The sequence below is a fragment of the Columba livia genome, chromosome 2 (assembly GCF_036013475.1).
Source record: "Columba livia isolate bColLiv1 breed racing homer chromosome 2, bColLiv1.pat.W.v2, whole genome shotgun sequence".
NCBI lineage: Eukaryota > Metazoa > Chordata > Aves > Columbiformes > Columbidae > Columba > Columba livia.
The window spans coordinates 132,367,737-132,391,758 of NC_088603.1; the positions used below are offsets into that span (position 1 = coordinate 132,367,737).

At 44.3% G+C, this 24,022-nt stretch overlaps 1 protein-coding gene across 2 annotated transcripts in view; it reads right to left on the reverse strand.

The window, feature by feature from the left end:
- ZNF704 (zinc finger protein 704) overlaps positions 1-20,647 on the reverse strand; it is a 90,052-nt gene extending 69,405 nt beyond the window's left edge. The window contains exon 1 of one of the 2 annotated variants that reach the window (XM_065053867.1): positions 20,216-20,647. In XM_065053867.1, coding sequence (XP_064909939.1) covers positions 20,216-20,497 — 282 coding nt within the window. In that variant the 5' untranslated portion in view covers positions 20,498-20,647. The remainder of the gene's footprint in view (positions 1-20,215) is intronic. The other variant, XM_065053868.1, reaches the window with a different exon arrangement.
- Positions 20,648-24,022: the final 3,375 nt, after the last annotated feature.

Sequence of the window (24,022 nt, forward strand, 5' to 3'; positions counted from 1 at the left end):
GGGTTTCTCTGAGAGCAGAAAAACAATTTGCTACAATCCAGCTCAGCTGCCAGAAGGCAAAGGGGAGCAGGGGACACCAGCAGGGTCCCCATGAGGAGCCTGGCCAGCCCCACCACTGAGAGCCAGTGGTGGGGAGCACTGACACACACAGAAACGGTGCCAGGTTGCCACTTGGACTGCCCACCCTTCACAGGTCTTCAGGTCTGCTGCTTCCCATGAACAAAGACTTCCCGAGCAAATAGGTATCTTAACAAACACGCCACCTCTCCAGTATGCAATGTATTGGTGTTTATAAAGCAAACTTGCAGGGCTGCAGTGGAGAACACTGAAAGCCAACAGAACCAAAACACTGTGTCTTCCCAGCAAGCAAAACAAAGCCCAGGATCCCAATTTTCCTCTGAAGTACCATTTCCCTGATCAGCCAGGCTTCCTCAGCTTCACAGGGCTGACCCATCTCATAGGCCATCACCAGCCTCCACCCTTGCTGTACATCAGCCGAGCTCTTCCAGACCCCCAGCTTTCTCACATGCATGGGAACACGTGTGGAAGAGACAAAGCCTATCAGAAGCATCTGTTAACAGAGTTATTTCTAGATATCTGTGCTTTTAATACCAGAAGCCTGAACTGCTAATTTGCCAGAAGTCCAGGAGATGCCCCAGGGCAGCAACCTCTCCACCCGACCCACAACAGCCAACCCAAATGTATCCCAACCAGATGACTGCTTGTCCCACAGAATCACAGAATGGTTCGGGTTGGAAGGGACCTCTGGAGATCATCTAGTCCAACCCACCTCCTAAAGCAGGTTCACCTGGAGTAGACTGCACAGCAATGTGTCCAGGCAGGTCTCGAATGTTTTCAGAGGAGGAGACTCTACAACCTCTCTGGGCAGCCTGTTCCAGTGCTCTGGCACCCTCAAAGTAAAGAAGTTTCTCCCCATATTCAGATGGAACCTCCTGTGCTTCAGTCCGTGCCCGTTGCCCCTCATCCTATCGCTGAGCACCACTGAAAGGAGTCTGGTCCCATCCTCTTGACATTCACCCTTCAGATATTTATAAACACCTTGAGCAGAGACACTTCCATGCCACATGCACATCCTTGGAGAAATTCAGACAGCTTCTAGGACTTGCAAACTGGATTTTTAGATACTTGTAAGTTATTGCTGATCTTTACAATGGAGAAATTCCAGGCTGTGTCACCCTCAGATAGTAACAGCAGCAAGAAGCTGAAACTCCTATGTGAACTCTTCCAGCTTATGCCTCCTCCTTTTCATTGTCCAGAAAAATTAATGGGTGTGTTTATGCATAAAAATAAATAAAAATATATTCCTCTCCCTTCAAATCTCCCTGTTTATAGCTTTCAAACCTTGACAGGCATAAAAATGCTGCAAACTATTTTAAGAGTTCAACAGGAAAGAGAATCTTGCCAAGGTAATTCTGTGGGTTTTTTTCTGTAAAGTACATGTCATCGCTAACGCACAAATACTTAGGACCGATGATTTAATTGTCTCATTCTAGTGTTTCCACAGAAGGGCTTTTAGCAGTTGCTTCAAGAACAAAACTAGAATTGTTACTTTATGAATGTAAATAGTAGGAAGAATTAGTCATTTTACACTTCTTCACACACAAACAGATGACACATTACCAAGAAAATCTGCATGGAAGACAAAACAGTCAGCATGTGATCGCACAGGATTAGGAGACGACATATGAACAATATAAATTTAATTCTGATTTAATGATTATTTTTTTCAAAAACTTAGGCTCAGAGTAAGCCCTTTTCTGAGGGTCTGAGGATCTTAAGATGCTGAGCTGCCTTCAGTTTTCGTCAAAATTGACTTAGAAATGATGCACTAAAGCAAAAAAAAGAAAAAAAAAAAAAAAAGCCCCAAACTAGCCAAGTTCCAATATCCGGATCCTAAAAATCATATAATGCCAAAAGAAGGTACGTATAAGACTTGAATTCCATCCCCTCCATTGCCATATGGTCTTCCATGACCACATATCTTTTCCTCCATCCCCAGGAGTTACACTTTATCTGGTGCAGAGGACAGAGCTGCACCGGGCAAGAGCAGCTATACCCGCTGTGCGCAGTAGGGTGCTGGTGCACAGTTATTAGGGTGCTGGTACGCACACGTACAAAGCAGGACCCAGCTGTTTCTTCCTCCCTCTGTACAACTCTCAGCAGAGAAAGCACCGAGAGCATGGGAGAGGAGCAGAACTCTCTCCTCCCGTACTCTCCAATATCAGACTGAACATGGTAATCATAGGGGTGATTTTGACTTTTTTTTAACTCACTAAATCCATTACTTTACCAAAGGGTGAAAAAAAAAAATCTCAAGTTATGAAACTGTTAATACTTTACTCAGTTTCAGCAAACATATTGTGCCATACATTATTAAGTGTTCTTTACAGACCTAAATAGTGATGACAAAGGTTGCAGACTCAGACTACAGCTGTGCAAATAAAGCCCACAAACATAAAGAGCATAATACTCGTAATGTGATACCAGATAACCTATTCATATGTATCAAAATTAACTCACATCCAGTTCAAATATATTCAAATAACAGCTTGGTTTTCATATGTCAGCGTGCCATAATTAATAGCTGGCCCCAAGCAAGCGTATGGAAGTGAGGAATGACAAATACCACAGAAGCAAGTGCTCAGGTTGCAGAGCTGCTGCCAAGCAGTTCAGGTCCTTTGGCTACATCACAAGAAACAGCCATACGCAATGCTTGTACTAACCTTCTTTTTCTCCCTCAGTTTCAACATATGCTTGGGAACATTAACCTCTTTCTAAATCTTTTCTGCTTTAAAAGGAGGAGATCACGTGAGAAAGACAGGTTTCCCTTGGTGGCCACTCTCCAGTAGCTTTCTCCTGCTCCACAGGCAGCTTTTCTATTTCAATTCATCCATGCCTACAGGAGCCATTTCCACTTGAGATACCTGCCTTACCTGGAAGAGTAACAAGGTCTTTTGCTGGAAATCCAACCACCTGCACAAGCAGCCTTTGATGAGGGGAGTGACAAGGGCCACAGCCACTGGACTGATCAGGTTTCTCCCTTTGTGGCAAACACATTGATTAACGACCACCACCCCTCTGCTTTCAGGCTCTGCTTCTCCATCACTCACAGTTCAGAGATAACATGGACAAATGCCAATATGTCTTTCCAGATAAGTTAACTGTTCTGTCACACCTTATCACTAACTTCCCCCCTCCACCCCCTCATCCCAATCCTTTATATTCTTTTAACCACTTTAGGGCTTGTGAGTGTCCTCTAAAGTCCATCACGTTTCAGAGTAAAATTTTTGGAAGGTCTAGCTCAAGCAGACACAGCCTGTCTCGCAGACAGCCAGCTGTTAACACCGTAACATCCATTTATTTCAGCTTACTTCCAACACTTCACATTTTTCTCTCCTTAGTTGTTCTCAAACTCCACGATTATGTTGTTCCCTAATGGCATTGCTTTTCTTGTCATCACACCTCCTATTTGCCACCTTATTGCTCCTGGTATCAACTGCTGATAAAAACTTAGAGAGTTTTTTCCATACGCCTGATTAATTATTGCTCGTACAAGCCATTTTATAATAAGCTAATTGTTTTTCTCTGCAATTCATTGCCTATTTTCACCCTTAAGCCATTAGCAACCTTCATCTTACTTTCAACCAAGTCCTTTGCAACCTGGCCTCAGGCAACCAACATCACTTGGAGGTTCAGTCACAGAGACAGGAGTTATAAAGGATCCACAGATTTAAAAAACTAGCTTTGTTTCTGTCTGCAGTTACCTTCACCTGCCTTTGGCAACTTTCCTCCCATCACCATTGAGCAAAGGAAAGTTCCGATATGCTGGTGCTTGGAATCCCTGGATCTCACCTTTGGGGTCGTATCTGGCTTTAATCCTTCCACCGCTTCTCAGCAAGCACTGGCCTCCCCACTCACTCTCCTCTGTGTTTTCAACACCTAGTAGCATGACCATTTCTATGAATTTCTTCAAAGGCAAGAGCTGGGTCACAGACTGGTCTTCCCTTGCTCATTCTGAAATAGTCACTCACGGGGCACAGCAGCACTGTCCTGTGCCAGCCCTGCTCCGGCAGACACAGACAGGGGCTGCTTCAGCCAGGACTCTGACAATCTTCCTGCAAAAACTGAAGGTCATTGCTTGCTTATAACAAAGCAGAAACTTAAATAAACTAAAACAGGAGCGATTTAGTTTATGTTTTGAACTTGTCAAGACAATGGTATATATTTAGGCTGAAGGTTTTACTTCTAACTTAAAGTTTTGGGTTGATTCATTATTATTATTTAAATCAAGAAGTTTAATATTCCACATGGCAGCTAAATGATTACCACAGTTACTATTTTCAGCACAAAATTAATAATTTTTAATTGCAAAAGCCATCTTAACCTGCCTAAAGAAACTGGTATTGATGGTATCTTTTCAAAATCAAGTTGCCAGTTCTGAACTCCACACACCTCAATCAAGTCCATGCATTGCAATGAAGTCCTGCCCAGATTAAAGCACACTCAACATTGCCAGAAATTTTGAGGATTTAGAAACATTTTTCTTCCTTCTTTACAGACTATGTGAAGACTGCAGTTTTTCAATAGATTAAGCCTTAACTTATTTGCAGTTGATTTCTGTTATGCCCAGAAGTACATCCTGATAAGAAGCTCACATTGCAGTCAAACTTCAGTCTTCTCTAATTTCAGTTAAATTTCAGCTTGTATTTAGCTCTAAACAGCAAAAAAAAAAAAATATTGATCAAACAGACAGCTCAGTATTGAACTGCCCAGTCAAATGATCAGCACCTATCGCATTTATATGCAAATACAGAGCCTTACATTAGACAGACTATGTATGTCATCTCTTGAGTACAACCTGACTGGGCTTTAGCATCTTCCCTTGCTTCTTGGGCATTGCTGCTTAAAAACTGAAGTTATTTATTTTCAACTAGTTCACTAGCACTTAGCAGGCATTAAGATGTCTCTGTTTTCTATACAATGGAAAGTATTAAATGCCTAAGAATATTAGCATAATGTACCTGTATGTGACCCAAATGTATAGAATTATGCCTTCAAATGTTAAAACTGACTCCCACCTGCATTCTCTCAAATTTATTTTATTTTTTGTGCAGCACCTGTGAATCCAGGTGGGCACACCAGAAGCACAGACCTCATTTTTAACAGGCTTTGGAATGGTCTCCACAGACAGATGGCAACAACTGTTGAAAAAACTGCCACACCACACACCATGCCTAATTCACTGTCGGTTTTATGAACAACTCGGGGGCCGAGGCACCGATGAGGAGCTGGGCAGGGGCACTGGGTGCGATGGAAGCACACCAGCAGAGGGCAGCTGCCCAGCACTGAGCTACGCTCGGTTTAGAACAACAATAAAAAAGACCATTGGCTCTTCTCAGTGACAACTAATGATAAGACAAGGGGCAACGGGTATAAACTGGAACACAGGAGGTTCCATTTAAATTTGAGAAAAAACTTCTTCGCGGTGAGCGTGAACTGGATCACTGGAACAGGCTGCCCAGGGGTGTTGTGGAGTCTCCCTCTCTGGAGACATTCGAAACGCGCCTGCACACCTTCCTGTGTAACCTCATCTGGGTGTTCCTGCTCCGGTGGGTGGATGGGACTAGATGATCTTTTGAGGTCCCTTCCAGTCTCTAACATTCTGTGATTCTGTGACCGCTCAGCCCAGCAGCACTGTCTCCAACCCTGGGACTCGATGCAGTGTCCTCAACGAAGCTACAGCAATTTACGCCAACTGAACAAGATCTGGCCAGGTGTGTGATCACGTCTGCCTGCCAAGGAGCGGCCCAGCAAACAGGGGTTAGTTGTGTCAGGCTGCCAGGCGGCAGGACGGCAGCCGGAGCCCAGCCAGCTCCCCTCGTCTGCCCAGGGGACACCAGCTTCTCCAGCTTCTCCCCATGTGTCTGCTGGGAGTCTGGAAGGACTGAGATGTCTGAGAAAATCTCCGCTATGTGCAGTCTGATTGCCAGAGGCCTGCGTAAGCTAAATAATCTTGCAACTACGGCCTATTCAGTGCCATTGTGTTTTGTTCATACAGATAAAAGAGCTTGTTTTACAACAACAATAAAAAGTATCTCTAAAAACCATTAAAAATATTTTATGAGGGTGGAGGGAAGTATCTGTACAAAAATTGACTGTATCCAAAACTCCCTATATAAAAAATAAAAAAAGAGAAAAAAAAAAATTCCCCTGGGAATATGCTTTTGGAAGCCAGCTGTTAAAAAACCCACCTTATCTTAACCCTGATGCCACTGCCTTGTTTCCATTTTTGTACAAACTTCCTCTTCCCCCTCAAATTGTAAAGTTATACTTCCTTTACTTGAGCTACATAAGCCACATGAGCCACCATAAATGGACTCAACCCCAGTGTCAGTTCATTCCAAGAACAACAGGATCCCCACAGGCCACAGTGGCTGCTTTCCAGGCTGGGGGAAGAAGGGGTGAGGGGGAGGCCGGAACATGCTAATTAAAAAACACATACAAAAAACCCCACCCCAACAGCAGTCACCCAACACACTGCTCCAATTCTGGATAAATTTGAATTGTCATTAGATACATAATTTTAACTGTGAGTCCTAGGCCTAAATACAATATTAACCCGATATGGTTGTTCAGTAGGACACAGTTCTGAATGAACATTTTTTATTTCCATCGGATTTACTATGTTTACTATCAGTTTAACTTTGATTAAACACCAATAGCTACAAAATGGTTTAGCAACAGCCTATCTACAGTACAATTGTTGTTTTTTAATAAACAATTTTTCCATTCTGACTTTGTGACCATCTCTTTCCGTTTTCTGAAATAGATGTAAGCATGCTAAGTGTTAGGGACTGCCAATAAAGCTCCCATCTGGTAAGAAAACAAAAGTCACAGGATTGTTTTTTAAACAAGGCTTTAGCAACATTTTTGATCCATGCAGCTCAATGGGGAAAACAAAAGAAGGAATCAATATATTTTAGCCTAGCCTATTAATAGAAAACAATCATGAAATGTATATATTTAATATGATCCACATTTTAAAAGTTCAGCTGAAACAAGAGCTCCATAATGGCAAGACTCTTTTCAGGCCAGCCTGAACAGCTAGGCTGTGTTCTAGGGACAAGGATAAGCCACTTTCCTGAACAAGAAAGAAATCAGGAGTAAAGTTCACAGCAGAAATACAACAAACAGCAAGGAGAAACACTGAACTTATTACCAAAATAACAGCCTACAAGTAAAAGATGTTTAAATTAAATTCCCCAAAGGACAGATGTTTTGGTTTATTCTCACTGCTTCGTACAGTATTTCCAGTTCCTGTAACAGAGCTTCTATGTAAAAAGGCTCTAATCTTTGCCATCCCAAAACAGCATCTTCACCAGAAGGAAAGAATCCATTGAATTTCCAGTTCACCAGAAATCTCTATTCATACTGGAATACAAAGAGATAAGACAAATTCTTGCAATGATGCTTGGAAATAACCTGCCCTGAATTTCAATGTATTATTGCATTTTCAAGTATACTTTGCATTTAATTATTTGCTTCACCAGCGGCTGCTCATTATACATAAGCCATGTCAATCTAATCACTCTAACCATTTGTAAACTGCTGCTTTCTAATAATACAGAAGATAATGCATTTTAAGGTAGCTCTAAGTGTTCTTTACAATATATAGCAAGGTAATATTCATATTCAGCCAGGCTAGGACGAAGTCCCTATCTTCACCAATTTACTGAATATACAAAACTGTTCAGAATATTTATTTTCTAGATATTAAAATACAAACCTAAACATTTATGTTGCCTGGATTCATGGTATGGTGTTAGGCAGCAAGAACTGGAGTCAGCAAGAAGTTTCTACCCTTTCATTATCACATGTATGACATTGTTTATCTGGCTAAATATAACCCATCTACAAAAAAAGCGTATACCCCAGCACAGGCCTAAGGTGGTTCTGAATTATACAGCATCCATGCAGATGACTGACAGAAACTTTCACTCCCATATTTGAAATTCAGTACCCATCCAGGTACCTGTTGTAACCTAAATAGAAAAATGACCAATTTGTGACATCTGAAATTCTGCACTAACTGGTACAAGAACCACAGATGTTATTAAAACTGGTTTCTAAGATTACAGAGGGAGACAACAAGAAACACGGAGACTCCATGGCCTTTGCCATACACCTTTTTCAGGTCTAAACAAAAATGATTCAGAGATATTTGAGCCCTTTTTTCTCCACCACATGAACAAAGGGATGAAGATGTGAAAGCATGGAAGCTCCCTTTCCCATCCCATACACAGCCCCAGTAAGTGCATACAGAAAAGGACAGGACATGTCTTCTAAGACAATCAGACACCAATTAATAACAGTTACCAAACATTAACACTAATTATTGAACACGTACACTGTCAAAGTTTAGTTGCAACATTTAAGTCTCAAATAAATAACCCATGCCCTGTATTTTGGATGCTGTGCACACAAGTGGATGACTTACCATCACCGCCCTGCAAATCCCACTGGCCCAGAAACACGTTGCCTCTAAACATCTGAAAATTAAGAAGCCACCTTGGAAAGCCTCAAACAGAAGGCAAGCAGAATATTTGCAAAGAACAGGTTCATTTTTCATTAGCATTCCTGTTGCTGCACTTCAAGCTTTGTGAACACCCAGTACCTTGGTACTGCACCAGGCTAAAAAGGGCTTGGCTGGCCAGGAACGGGCAGCCCTAACTGCTCTCCCAATTAGTGGTTTCACAAACGGTGAGGTTAAAATGAACTAAACCAATTATCACCTTTTCTGGCAGCATGGTGCAGGCGGGAAGGGTCCTCTCGCCTCTGCTGTGGCAAAAGAGGTGCCCAGTGCTGGCGGGGCGAGCTGAGGACAGGCACAGGACAGGGGAGGGACTGGAAACATGTGCCTTGGGCTGGCCGAGGAGCATTGAGGGACACAAGAGGCGGACACACCTGGGTCTTGCTGGTCACCTCTGGGAAAGTTTAAAAAAACCCGTAACTGGAGATAAAAAACAAATGTGCCAATGCAGGGTAGCAGGGAAGTTCAAACTAACATTTTTGTTCTTATTTATATAAGGTTACTGGTTGTAATTACAAGCTGTAATAAGTGAGCATCATCATATTGAAAATGCATTGTCTAGGAATAGAAAAGCATTTTCAAAGGGGGAAAATGTTATAGTTGGCTGTATTTTGCTTTTGTAAACTGTATCCAAGACTCTCACCTTATCTTGAAATTTCACAGGTGGTATACAAGTTTTTATCTCTTAGTTTGAGTAGAGAACTGAAAATTAGTTCTGTTAGTTCTCAGTAAGTCCTTATCTTATCTTGAACGGATAGAATGTGCTGAGGATGCGCATCTAAGAAACCTGAGTATTTTACATGATTTTATAATGAATATAGGAATAGTGCGCATGTGCAGCGACAAAAGGTGAAAAGTTCAGGAGTGAAGAAGACTCCTTACTTCATCCTGAAGACCCCCTGAACGACCACCAGAGGACACTGCGCATGCTTAGAGTAGTTCCAAGGTGTTGTAATTGATCTTGTGAAATAACGATGTAATCTGATGAATATGCAATACATACGTTGTAACCCTAATGAATATGTATGTAACCAAATTGTATAAATGTAGTGGAGTTTGAATCAGTGGTCGAAGCCAGCTTTGGGTGCGAACCCCTGGTTTCCCAGCGCTGAAATAAAAGCACCGCATATAACTACGCCCGTGGTTATGTGTCCTGATTGCTAACAATATCAGATGTTATTACTGCACTGGCTGAAGCTCGGAAACCTCACATCAGAGTATTTTCTATGGTACGCCTATGAACATCTATTTCCTCTGAAATGGCAATTTTCCCAACTGTAAGAGATGCAAAGAAAGTCTTACAAGATAGTGGAACAGCATCTCTTGGTTTTGCTGCCCCTAATTTTGATTCTGTCTACATTAGGAAGCTGTACACAACAGTTCAGGATTTAAGGAGTTTCATACAGCCTTGTGTATGGACTGTCTTATGGACAGAAATATCAATCTGGCCTGTATTTCCCAAATTTCATGTGCAAATAAAACATATTTAATTTCAACTATTTCAAGACCATTGGTGAAGATGTATGAAGCTCAGCTCGTTTGTCTTTTCATTTGCTGATGGTTTGGGATCAGTAAGGATGGAAGTGTTTCAAAGCCGAAGGGAGAAATATCATCACTTCTTTCATCTCTTTCAGGATCAAGCAAGCTGAGCTCCCAAAAAACATACAAGAACATACAAGAAGCAGTGGGGGACTCCCCACACTTAGCAGGTTTTGGAAATGCTGCCTTACTGCTCCTCAGTAAGAAAAGCTTGTTCAGTTCATCTGCATTTGAAAGCCCTCCTGCTCTGTCTGGATAGAAATACAGAGCAGAGTACGCCTACTGAAAATAAAAAACAGATTTGCTTTATTTTCAAGATCTCTTGCAAATAAGGTACAGAGAGGTGTCAGATTTCTAAGGTCAGAATCAATTGTCTGACTTTGGATGTAGACAGCCAAGATGAGACAATGCAGATCTTAGATCAGTTTAAAGGGTACGGAAATGTAATCCGTTTGCCTTAGCATCCTGGGAATAAAGAGACTTCACTTTGTTTTGTTTTGTTTAAATTATGGGACTTAATTGAAATTAAACCAAGGCAGTTCACAGATGTATCCAACTGCTGTAACTTCTGAATGAAACTGGCACTGTGAATGAAAGTTTCAAGGGCCAGTGCTGATCCCTGAAGCTGAGAGCCTCGAGGAGATATTTATTACTAGGTCATAATTAAGCACACATCCTTATCTCCTCTAACTGATCTCAAGTCTGGAAGCAGAAAGCCTGGTCCTTCAGAGGAGATGAACAAGCAAGGAGTGTTTCCCCCAGTAAAGAGATTCTCCCAAAGCTATGTTAGGCTCCAGACAAAAACATTTACCAGTTTTCCTGTTCAGAGTGGGAGGGGTGCCAAAAAATGAGTTTATTTTTGGGTCTGACCATGCGGAGAAGTGGTATCACAGAGTTTCATCTCATTATCCCTGGAAGCAATGAAATAACACTAGTAGAAACCTGTGAAGGCCAAACATTACCTTCTTTTCCTCAGCCACTCTAGAAACCAGCCCTCTAGCAAACCACTTGCAAACTAGAGGGATACAACGATGTCTCAAGGGAGAAGAGCCTTCACAAAGAACCTGAAAAACAACCAAGCTCAAAGTCAAGCGCAGGCCAACCAGTCAAATGGATGCTGTCCTCTAAAGGAGAAAGGCTTGCTCCCTTTCTCACCTTCCTTTTCCTCCCTATGCACGTCTTAGCTGTGATATCCCATCATTTCCCCTGCACTACTGAGATGTCTGACAAGCACCTGAACTTCTTGAAGTTACACAGCCTACAGCCTCTCTGCTGCACATGTTTCCCACAGTAGCCCACAGAAACACACAACGCATTCTGGCACAAGCCCAAGGTAGCCAGTGCATGGCTGGCAGCTGGAGAAAGGAAGGACGGACGGACAGGGAAACACTTAACCCTTTTTGAAACGTTAAGTCATCCCACCATGGCTCCACAAAGACAGTCTCGTTTTGCCCAGGCACAAAGCATGCTGCGCTGTGCTGCTCCAGCAGCGGGACCAACCCACGTGGAAATAGAAACACCTGCAAGAAAAACCACTTCCCTCTGGCCCTGAGAAAGTAAGGACAACTGTCGAGAATTGTGGTGGCCATGCATGTTGAAGCAAAATATCATTGTAAATCCTTGGCAACCACCATTTCACTCTTGTTCATTTTTCTGCTTTTTCCATATAGCTCTGTAAGCCAGGTGAGGACCACTTCCCATGGCTTTATGAACCATGACCTACAGAGGAACCACCACTAACCTAGACTGTAAAAGCAGCAAGAACTGCATTGCAGTATTCTCTTTAGAAGTATTTTACAGTGAAAAAACAGATTTTTTTTTCCTTTGGCAGTACTTACATTTGTCACAATTACATTAAAAAGGAGCGACTTGTTGAGAAATATGAGGTCAAAAGCATTTTTTCATTCAAAGATAGCTCTTTCGAGCCACTTCAAAGGGATATGCATGTATATCTAAAAGATTGGGTTGGCTCAAATGTTTTGCTCACCAGCTTTAAACAGTCCGGTTTATAGAAGATGATCATAAAATCTGTTCTGTATGTCAGTATGATGCAGGCATTAGCCACTTTATCTGCTGAAGCAGAAAAAGAAAATTTAAGTAACCATCCAGTCTTATGACTGCTTGTCATAATTGCATTGCCTATCTCAAGTTACCTTTTACCCACTATATTAAAAACATACATTAAAGATAGTAAAATGATGAGCTATATAATTTCACCCTTCAGTATCTAATCATTGAGGCATTTACGTTCTCTCTGATTCTGTGTCCAGTGTATAGAGTCCTATAGTATGAAGCAATACTTAAACATTACTACAATAGTTGTGGAAAAGTTTTGCAACACTAATGGACTCACACTTGTGGTTACGTTATTAGGCTGAAATCCCAAATTGGCCTAAATTAGCATTCCTTTTTTTTTCCCCCATCAACTCCAGTTGGCTCAGGATTTTATGGAAGTTTGATTCTTTATCTTTTGCAACAATAAGATTTAAAAGATCTGTATTTTTATCCAAAGTTCAAGCAACAGAAGTTGTTCAGTTTCCTGCCTTCTTTAGTTTTGTTGTCAAACAACAAATACCACCCACACATGTACTTTTTAATACAATGAGACAAATGTCACCGCAATCATGGTTTGCGATTGGGAAGTTTGGCACGGTGTCAGACCAGTGAAAGTGATCCCACCACAAACTGTTCAGCAGCGGTGGTAACATTCAATTCCTACACACTCTGCTAAGCAACATGCTACCCTGAAAAATGTCAACACAAGTCCATGAAATTGAAGCTGATCACCATAGGAGCTAGTGCACGTTATTTTTATTCACTTTACATTTTCTGTTCAATTTTTGAAAATAAACAAAAACACTAAAAAGCATTTCTCTCTTAGCCTACCATCCTGCAATCTTTAGGCTGGCATCAAGCAACAGGAATGGTCAAGTTGCTCACCGTTTTTAGAAATAAGCAATTCAATAAATCACTCAAAACTATTACAAAGCCAATGGGCACTCTCATTCTGAGGGGGAAATAAAAGTATCATTGCTCCACCCACAGCAGTACTTACAGATCAGACACCAGCCAGGACCAGCACATTCCCTCCTGCCCAAGCAGCAAAACTCGCATCTTTGAGACAGCCAAGTGGCACGGCCTGAAGCACAAATTTATCCCACAATATGCTAAGATCTCTTTAGTGATCTCATATCACCGAAATTTCTAACCTAGCAGCTGAGAAAACACAGAGTAGGACTAGAGGGTTCAAAGGTGACCTACAGGACCATTAGGCATCTCTGTAGCCTTGGGTCAGAAGCAAGGTTGGAACAGTACAGGGACAGGAAAGGCACAGATGGTCCATGCATCCGCAGTTGTCATAGAGCACATTACAAATGTTAATTACCAGACTATGAAAAGCACTTTCTTGATACTTAGTTTTCAGATACAAAAAAACCCACCACTTCTATCTTAAAGAAGGAAGACCCACAGAACTACAGGCTGGTCAGATTCACCTTGATCCCCAGGAAGGTGACGGATCAGCTTAAGCACTATATGATTCTATGAATCCTGGAAACCATTTCCAGGCATATGAAGGACAAGAAAATTATCAGGAGTTGTCAGCATTGCTTCACCAAGGGCAACTCACGCTTGGCCAGCCTGATGAACTTCTAGGACAAAATGACTGGCCTGGTAGATGAGGGGAGAGCAGTGGATATCCTCTATCTAGACTTCAGGAAGACTTGTAACAACATCTCCCCTAACATCCTCACAGACAAACTGTTGATACACAGGCTGGATGAACAGTAAGTGAGGTGGACTGAAACCTGGCTGAGTGGCTTGGCCCAAGGGCTGTTGATCAGTGGCACAAAGCCTAGCTGGAGGCCAGTAAATGGTGGTGCACCCCTGGGGTCAATACTGGATCCAGACCTCTTCAACATCTTTATTAATTATATGGATGACATGGCAGAGTGCAGTCTCAGCAAGTTTTCAGACTACACAAAACTGGAGGAGTGGCTCATACTCCAGAGGGTTGTGTTGCCATCCAGAGGAACCTCAACAGGCAGAAATGAGGTAACAAGAACCTCATGAAGTTCACCAAGTACAAAAACCTGCACCTGTGGAGGAACAAGCCCAGGCACCAGTACATGCTGTGGGCCACCCAGTTGGAAAACAACTTTGTAAAAAAGCCCTGGGGGTGCTGGTAGACACTAAGCTGAACATGAGCCAGCAATGTGCCCTTGCAGCAAAGGCAACAAGTGTTGTCCTGGGCTGCATTAGACAAAGTATTACCAGCACATGGAGGGAGGTGATCCTGCTGCTCTGCTCAGCATTGGTGAGGACACACCTGGAGTGCTGGGTCCAGTTCTGGGATCCCCAGTACCAGAGAGACATGGACATACTGGAGAAAGTCCAGCAAAGGACTATGGCAATGGTGAGGAAAGGCTGAGAGTGCTGGGACTGCTTACCCTGGAAAAGAGAAGGCTCAGAGGGGATCTTATCAGTGTCTATAAATACCTGAAGGGAAGGTGCAAAGAAGAAACAACCAGTCTCTTTTCAGTGGTGCCCAGTGACAGGGCCAGAGGCAATGGGCACAACCTGAAACACAGGAGATTCCCTCTGAATGTCAGGAAACACTTTTTCACTGTGAGGGTGACTGAGCACTGACTGGCACAGGTTGCCCAGACAGGCTGTGGATTCTCCATCCTTGGAGATTTTAAAAAGTCATGTGGTCATGGCCCTGGGCAACCAGCTCCAGGTGTCCCTGCTTGAGCAGGAGGGTTGGACAAGAAGACCTCCAGAGGTCCCTTCCCACCTCAGCCACTCTGTGATTCTGTGATAAAGACTGAGCAGTACATCTCTACTGGTACACACTGCACACCTCAAGGCAGCCAATTGATCATTCTCAGTTGAACTCAGGCTACACTGAAAACAGTCTAGCAAACAAGGATCAAAACTGCTAATGGCTCTGCTCTACCTCTTCATTCTCACATAGTTACAGTTTTCTAATACAATTCCTTTTAAGGGCAAAGTGGTTATGCTTGGTCTGTGTCCAACAAACAAAAAAGTTACATCAGATATCCTCAGAAATTACTCCCATTCATTCTTTATTATGGGAGAGTGGAGAAGAAAAACGTATTACAACCTGACCACCCTCAGCTCTGCCTCCACTAATCTATACTGTATAAAACTTTTTTTTTTTTTTTAATAAGGAAGAAAAAATCCCAAGTCTAGTCCAGTTTCCACACCAACTTCACAGCCAGGTTTTCACTCAAGGACTATAAGAAACTGAATGAAATTTGAAATATAAAAATTAATACATTTCATCGATTTACAAAAACACGGCTAAACTGCTAGTGTTAAACTGCCTCCCTGATCTCGCCCTTTAGTTGCTCTCCAAAGTCCATCAGCATCCATTTGTTACCTCTTGTGTTACTCTTCAACTTCACAGAAGAGGGTAGCACAGGGTTACACTACACAGCCTAGCCTAAAAGGATCCGGCTCCAAGACCAGAACATGAGTCCTAGTGTTATAATAACTAGTAGTATTTATAAAAATACCTTTATCATTATTAACTTGAGAGGGAACATTTCAGTTTACTCTTCGGTTAGTATGCAAGTTTCTAACGTGCCTTTGACATCTCTCCACCACTAAGTGAATCTAGTATTTGAAATGTGCATTTTGCAAATTGCCTGTTAAAATATAATTGCGTGCACATATGAAAGCTAAATTAAATAGCACATCGCTAATCACGCAAAAAATAAGCTTGTTTTGCCCAAGACGAACCTATAATCCACTCATACAGTAAAGATGAAACTTTGATTCAAATGATGACAATGAATTCACACCTGGCTTCAGAAAGAATGCAGAGAAAAGGCTCCAAGGAGCAAAAAGATAATTCAACCCAGCCAAACAATGCACACAAATAACAGGCAACTGAGTTCTTTCAGACAAACTCTGAAACTTAAAACAAACAAACAAAACACCACAACAACAAAACAGTTCAAACACAACCAAACACAACTCAAAACCAACCTAAAAAACCCCATCATGTCCAAGAGCGTACCTATTACTGGATTAACTCTACCAACATCTGCCATCCCTGCTCCAAAATCTTTAGCACAGACTTGCAAGTGCTCTGTACTTTGTACTTGGTGCAAATTCCACTTCACAAGATGGGCAAAACTGAGCCGAATGGGCATGAAGCTGAAACCTTGTTTATATAGTTTGGGCTTTCATGCTCCTCCAGAGTTGCAGCACAGCTGTCAGGGTCACAGTTTTCAGATATTTCTTCTGCTCATTTCCCATGATTGTGGGAGCTGCGTATTTGCAGAAACAAATTCATTTGCAGGAAATGCATCCTTCTGAACCACCAAGAAGTGCTCGCACACAAGCCATTGCCTGGAATAGCTAATTTCACGATTGTTTATGGTAAAGGACAGAGACCACAGTAACATAATGCTTGAGGAACAGGAGCTGTCCCCATAGTCAGCTGGGTTAGAAATGTCCTGTGTCCGTACTCTGAGCCTGGGGACAGAAACTGGGCTGGAGATCACATGGTAGCTCAACTGGGCTAAACAGAAGAAAACACTTATCCATGTACTATTTATAAAAGTAGAGAAAACATTGCACCATGTTGGGAAGTTATCACAAGCCCATGTTCATTACCAGCCCAAATCCTCGGCCACATCGCTGTTGTGGTTTACAGGCAAATTAGCGTAGCTCTGGGGCTCACCCTGGGGCTTACTTGTAAGTACCAGACAAACTCCACATCACAGATGGACCCCACTTCATAACCTTCTCTCCATATCACCAAAAAGAGCAGTTCTCATAGATGAAATTAACCCCAGTGCAGTACTCACGTGGCTGCTTGTGGTATCTGAACCAAGCTCCATACAAAAGATGAAATAAACAGGACTGCAAACTAATCCACACTTCAAGACAAAGTACTGGTAACTAGGCTATTTATTCTTCTTCATCTAATTTCAAGTGGCTGGACATCTAGATGCAGCCAAAACAGCAAGTACAGGTTATACAGAAAGAGTTTCACATGCAAAATTAATCTGTATAATCAGCACCTGGGTGTTATTTGTTTTCCTATATAGATGAATGAACTAGTTCTGACAAAAAAAGAAATCCCAGAACTTCTCAACAAGGCTTTACAGGCTCTCGAAGTCTCTCTCATTATCCTGCCATTACCCACCAGCTACACAGCACACTCATGCCTCTTCCAGCCTCATGGTAGAACAGCAGGGAGTAAGAGACAGCAACAAGTGTGTCCTCCACTTGGACATCTATGTGGCTACAGCAATACAAAGAAGCAATTTTTGTATCTTCCCCACGACCAACAGTCCCTCTCACTCTCTTTTTTTGTGGTATCTGTTCCCTCCTTCCAAAACTTTAGAAATTGGAGAAACAAGATTTTAGAAAATACTTCTGTCCCTTTACCCCCATGCTGAAGAGTGAGGGTCAAAACCAGACCACCAGTGGTCCAACCACACAGTGGACTTCTTTCTGGTGGAGACAACACGGCTATGAGACCTGATGGTGCAGGTAGCTTTTTCATCTTACTAGTGGACCGAATTCTCAGGCACTTTTTAAAAATATTAATTCCGTTGCAGACCCTATGATGCATTCATCTGTGTATCACAGCCACTCCATGGGAATGATTTTATGAAGAGCACATGAAACCTCCAGCTTTAAAATGCCATTCCACCCAAGGGCCAGACATCACGTGTACGTGTGCGCCATCTGTATCTATATCACACACCAAAACTTCACATGCTGCTTTTTAATTGCATTATCTGAAGAGCATATACTGGCAAACCAGCACCTAGACCACTTTGCTTTCAAGTCTGATTAAATGCTGGAGCTCTTCAGGATGTCTCTTGTTCTGAAGGGGACTGGACACTGGCAACAATTTATGACTCCCTTTGCTCCCAAAACCCAACTCAGAAGGGCAGGTCTAGGAGTAAAACTCTGCTGACTCCACGCCAGTTCTTTGTCTGGCAGGAATCCCATTTGACAAACCACAGCCAGACCATGCCAGCCCTATTACCCTCCTGCAGCACTGCGGTTAGTCCTCCAAGTTTGTCTCATGGCCACTTTTCTCACATTTAATCTGTTGCCTTGGAAGAATCCTTATATTAAGCTTTATGTACTCCTACACTAACAATCGCTAAAGAAATATACAGAAAGCAAAGAATTTTTTTTTTAATGTTAAATTATAGCACTTTTCTTAGTTTCTAGTACTCAAAGTACAGCAGAAGCAAAAAATAAGCATGTCATGATGGTTAGAAATGTTCTTCCGAAGAGTGTAAATACCTGCATCTGGTTACTGAACTACAGTGCTGCAGGTGACTTGACAGTTTATTATGTACTAGAAGTATCTCAATAGACATTACTCCACTCATCTTATTTATGAGGCAGATTTACCGTCCAGAGAAGTACATACATGCAAGCATGATGTTCTTGCATGTACATTTAGTCTTAAATGCAAGAAATACCAGTGACCTTAATTTCATTAACATACCTACTACTTGAAAACATGCTGAGGGCTGACAGATTACACTCCAAAACCCATGTTATATGAAGATTATACCTATGTAATCCAGCTAGTATTTCCCATTATTGTGCTCCATTTGAGAATTTTGCACTTTTTACCTATTATGTAGGTAAAAACACAGGGCAAGTTTTGCTAAAACTTCTTTACCACTTGGAATTTCAGTGCAATGGGGAGACTGATGGGACAAGAAGCCCATTATGGTGCCCTTTATCCTTAGGCTATGGGTCAAGTGGCAAAAGGCTTTGCAGCAACAAAGTTACCCAGTCTGTCAGGCCACAGAAGCATGGACGGTGTGACCCATCCAGACCACAACCACATCCTGTGGCCTTTGACAGACTCACTGAAGAGCTACACGGACATGGCCCAATGACCACCTGGGTCAGATTTATCCTGTTAATGCTATATCAAACTTGCTCTGAAGCAATATGGGGATAACTTGTATTTCTGCTGCTGCTTTCTTTTAGGGATTTTTCTGTTGTTTGGTTTGGTTTCCTTTTCTGTTTTTCTTCTATGGATGCAGGGAAGACCTTAGTTAGTAACATGGCTCTACTACTAGGTCAAGCCTGATCTTGTTAACTGAGAATTGCTATCTAGATTTATAAAACAAAACATCACTGCAAATGGATACCATTTAAACTTTCACACACTTATCTTCCATAGCCAGTGCGTGCCTATGACATGAGCCTCCACAGACCTACAGATGGACTCAATCCTACTATCCGGGTTATCCCAAAAGAAAAATAATTGCAGAGGGTTCCCTTATGATAAAATAACTAAGCCTAAGTCCCTAGGATCTCAGCCTGAGAGCATCCAGTAGGTTTCTCCACAAAGCACCAAATTCAGAAGGCTGCCCGAGCACACACATCCATGGGATTTGAATCTGGCCCCACACAGCACTGCTGCCTCCAGAAACTTTTCCCAACTCACCCATCCAGGTGTCCTCACCATGGCCACCCGCCTTGCAGGAGGCTCCAGTGCCCTGCCCAACACCAGGTAACCCGCACACCCCGTCAGGTGCGACTCTAGTTGTGAAAAAAACCTCCGTGCCAACGGCCAGCCTGGACACCCCCTGCCGCGCATCGTACGCTGCCAAGTCTTTTATTCTCAGCACTCAAACTACTTCAGACACCAGCGACTCCCCACGCACGCCCCCTTCGAGCCGCGCAGCTGCCCGCCCCGCCAGCCCCTGGGGCTCCGGAGCCGGCCCGCCGCCGCAGCCAGCGCTTCCCGTGGGGCTTGTCGAGCGCGGCCCGTGCGCACCCGGCCCCCCCCGCAGCACCCCGGCCGCGCCCGGGGCCGCCCCGCCGCCAGCCCGCTCCCAGCCCCTCCGCCAGCCGCAGGCCGCCCGGCCGGGGCGGGGTACAGCGGCCGCCTCCGCTACCACCCCGGGGCACCGGCCGGCTCGGCCTGCCCCGCCCCACCGCCCCGGCACCCCCGCCCGGGCCCCTTCACCGGCAGCGAGCCGGGCCGGGCGGCTGCCGCCACCGCCCCGCTCCCGCCCGCTCCCTCCCGGGACGCACCTTCAGGCTCCCTCGGAGGGGGCCCTTGCCGTGGCCGGTCAGCGCCGGGGGGAGACTCCCCAGGCCGCCCTCCTCCTCCTCCTCTTCTTCCTCCACCTCCACCACCACGTCCTCGTCTTCGTCCTCCTCCTCCAGCGCCGCGGCAGAGCCCTCCCGCCGGGGCGGCCTCCAGGCGCTCTCGGGCTTGGGGGGCCGGACCCCGTCCGCCTGCGCAGCCGCCGGCCCCGCGCTCAACCGCCGGCTGCCCATGCTGGAGCGCTTGGCCAAGCGCCGCGCCTGCATGGTGCCTCCGCCCGCCCGGCCCGGCTCCCGCCGCGCTCAGCCCCGGCTGCGGGCAGCGGCCCCGCCGCGGGCGCGCAGCGGCAGCGCCGAGCCCAAGGGGGCGGCGGCGGCGCTCACCGGGGGAAGGCGGTGGGTGTGTGCGGCGGGCGCGCCGCGGCCATGGGGGCCCGCGGCGAGGCGGGCCCGGTACCGGCGCGGCCGCCCCGCCGCTCGCCCACCTGCTCCCGCCGCCCTCCTCCTCCTCCTCCTCCTCCTCCTCCGCCGGCCTGCCCGCCCGGCCCGGCTGTCGGGCGCGGCGTGGGGTCCGCTCCCGCTCGCCCTTCCTCGCTGCCGCTGGTCCCCGGTACCAAAACCCGGACTGGATTCCCGCCGACCGCGACTCCGCCAGGCGCTGCGCGGGGCCGCGCTGCCTCCGCCCGCACCCGCGGGCGGGTTTCCCTGCGGAGCGGCGCCGGCCCCCGCCGCCCACCTGCTTCAGCTCGGCCCGGCGGCGGGGAGCGGGCTGCCGGTCCGTCTCTGCCGGCCCGCCCCCGCCGGCGCGTCGGCTGTTCAAACAGCGGGAGGGCCGGGGCTGCCCGGCAGCCTCCGCATGCGGGACAGGCTGCCAGACGTCTCGGGCCTGGGTGACATGAAATTATTTCGCCTTTCCCCAAAACTATCTGAAATGGAAACAAAATGAACCTGTATTTATTATTATTTGTTTTTCTTGAGCGGGGGCGGGGGGGGAAGCTGAGAAAAGACTGGGCTTTTTCGAGAGGAAAAATTGAAGCAGAGGTATCTACAGCTTGTTGCAGAGAAATCTACCCGGGAGTGGTAGGGAAATAATTTCTAGTTTAAATTGTAGTACTACTGCACTTAAAGCTTTAAGATGCCTTTCTAAAAAGTTTTTTAAATTAAATCACTTTGTTTCAAAACCAAGTTTGAAGTTGTTGCAGTCACCATTTACATTTCTTACAGGCTTCTGTACCATTTATTAAAGCCTCCTGAAATTAATTTAGTTATTCTTAGGGTTGTCATATGCTTTTCCTAACTTTTTCCTCTATAAATAAGTTTTAAGTCTGCATTTATATGTTATTTTTGAGCCATATATATACATATAGGTGTTCCTGCTCCAGCGGGGACTAGATGATCTTTCGAGGTCCCTTCCAGTCCCTAACATTCTGTGATTCTTTTACGTTTACAAGTGAATTACAGTAATGCCCTTTTCAGTGTTCGATACCTTTCTCTCCATCCATTCGGGTTTAGAGACATGCCAACAGGCCAAATGTACACATCATATGTCAGCACTGAGCCAAGCTTCACCTCTAAAGCTAGGTTTATTTGTCCCTGTCAAAAAGTAATAGTTCATTTTAGAATATAGCATGCAGTACTTTCTGTGCAAGAAATTCTAGATAATACAGTACACATTCTTAATGAAATTATGAAGTTACTTTCCATGTGTAACTATAGAATTTGTTTCAATTTTCCCAACCCAACTCCACAAGCCCATTGTTATCATTCACCGTTTCAAGGTTTCCAGAGACTCTGCATCTCTGGGGAAAATCCACAAGAGCATCACTGGCAAATTCCAGTGTATCAGATCTTCCAGCAGCATTTCTCCATGCATCTAAAAGTGACGTTTCCAGATGCTTTACTGTGGCTTTGATCATCTGCGCTGCACTGGTGGGTCAGCCCTCTCACAGCAGAACAGCACTCAAAGCTGCTGACACATGCTGCCATGAGATGTTCAGTCTTTTTTCCTGCCACCGCACAAGTATGTAGCTTCTTGATACCTGATTAGTGGATCAATCATATTTTTTGAAGCTGATGTTGCATAAAAGATTTGTGGAAGAAAGAATAAACAAACAAACAAACAAACAAACAAACAAAAAAGAACCCAAATAACCAACCAACCAAAAACCAAACAAGAGTAAATGCTTTTTAGTTTTATTTCTAAACAATGTTCAGAATTAAGGTTTAGGTATGACGAAAAGTTACACTTCAGTTTTGCCTTAAACATGAATTCCACCATGAGTTTAAATGGTATTCTCAGTTCCTTCATACTCATACCTCAAGGGCATAGAAATGAAATCATTCAAATACCTCCTAGTATTGTAAGTATTTGAAATATTTTGTATAATTTGAATACCATCTACATCTAATGGTGATCTTCTGTAGTGGCCTGTGTTCACAGTTACAGGAATTATAATCACTTTATTGACGGTTCCATTCCTATTTGCTGCACACTGGGACAAATGCTGAGAGACGTCCTTGAGTTTTTCAAAGGCCTGTATGTTTTAACTGTAGCAAGAACAGAATCAGAATTAGAAATTAAATGCACCGAATGTGTTGACACTGAATTGGATTATATGTGCTAGCATGAACACTGCAAAACACTGAATGGAGACCAAAGGATGTCTTCTAGAAAATAGTGGTGATAAAGGATAATTGGGCTTGCACAGACACGTCTGTTCACCTCCATGACACGTCACACTGCAGCCTCTAGTTGAACTCTTTATTCAGCCCTTTTGCCTGTGTACGTCAGGGACCCGCTGACAGGTACAGCCGACAAGACGCCTCTTGCCCTGAGGTTTGGTGGGTGAACAAAGAACAGAGGTTGTGGACCAATAATGAGGCCTTTAGTTGCCAGTTCAACAATAATTGTTTTAAAAATTACTAACGGGGTGTTCTGTTTTGGAAGCATGGTGGCAGGAGGAAGAGAAGAGAGGCTCGGACAGGTTCTTAAGGACACATAACACATCCCAGGCCTGCCTGCCCGCCTGCAGGAGGTTGCTCCATCCTCCAGGATCTCCAGGATGCTGCCTCTTCTCCCCCTGGACTCCAGCGTGTCATGGCCCCTCAGCTTCCAAAGCAGAGCAGGACAGCAGGTGAGCCCTGGAAAAGCTGGGCAGGGTGACGTGGAAGGGTGTAAGCAAATTCTGGTGCAAGGAAAGGAGGCAAAATAGTTTTGGTGTCAGGAGGGATAAGGGAATGGCAGTCCAGAGTTCACGGGGCTGGCGGGGAGGCCAACCCGGGTAAGGGGTTTAGGGAAGAATGCTGACTTTTGATTAGTAATCTGAGCTGCTAATGCTTTTTACTCCTGCTGGGTTATCAAATGCAATGAGAAGCCAGTGTTGACAACTCTACAACAGATTGGTTAAAGATTTCTAGCACTTCCCAGGCGAGCCAGATTGGAGCTGTAGTAAGAATAACTTCTCTCACAATATTTGATACAAACAAGAGATAGAAATGACTGTTTGCTCCATTTCTTCCAGTCTGTCTGACTTGCAGTCTGAATGGAGCTGAAGCTGAACCCATATTACCCTTTCAATGCTTCCCAGAAGAGTTAAGTTGTGGAGAAAGTTTCCTAAGGACAGTCAAGGAGTCGTAGATACAGTTCAAGTATCTTTACATTACAAACAGTTAAGAGTCAAACACCAGCCATAATCCTATACCACCCATCAACATTTTTTCCCTGATATTTAGTCTTAGCACTCTTGGGGTGAACTGCTGATCAGTTCTGGCCCATAGCCACATCCTGACATT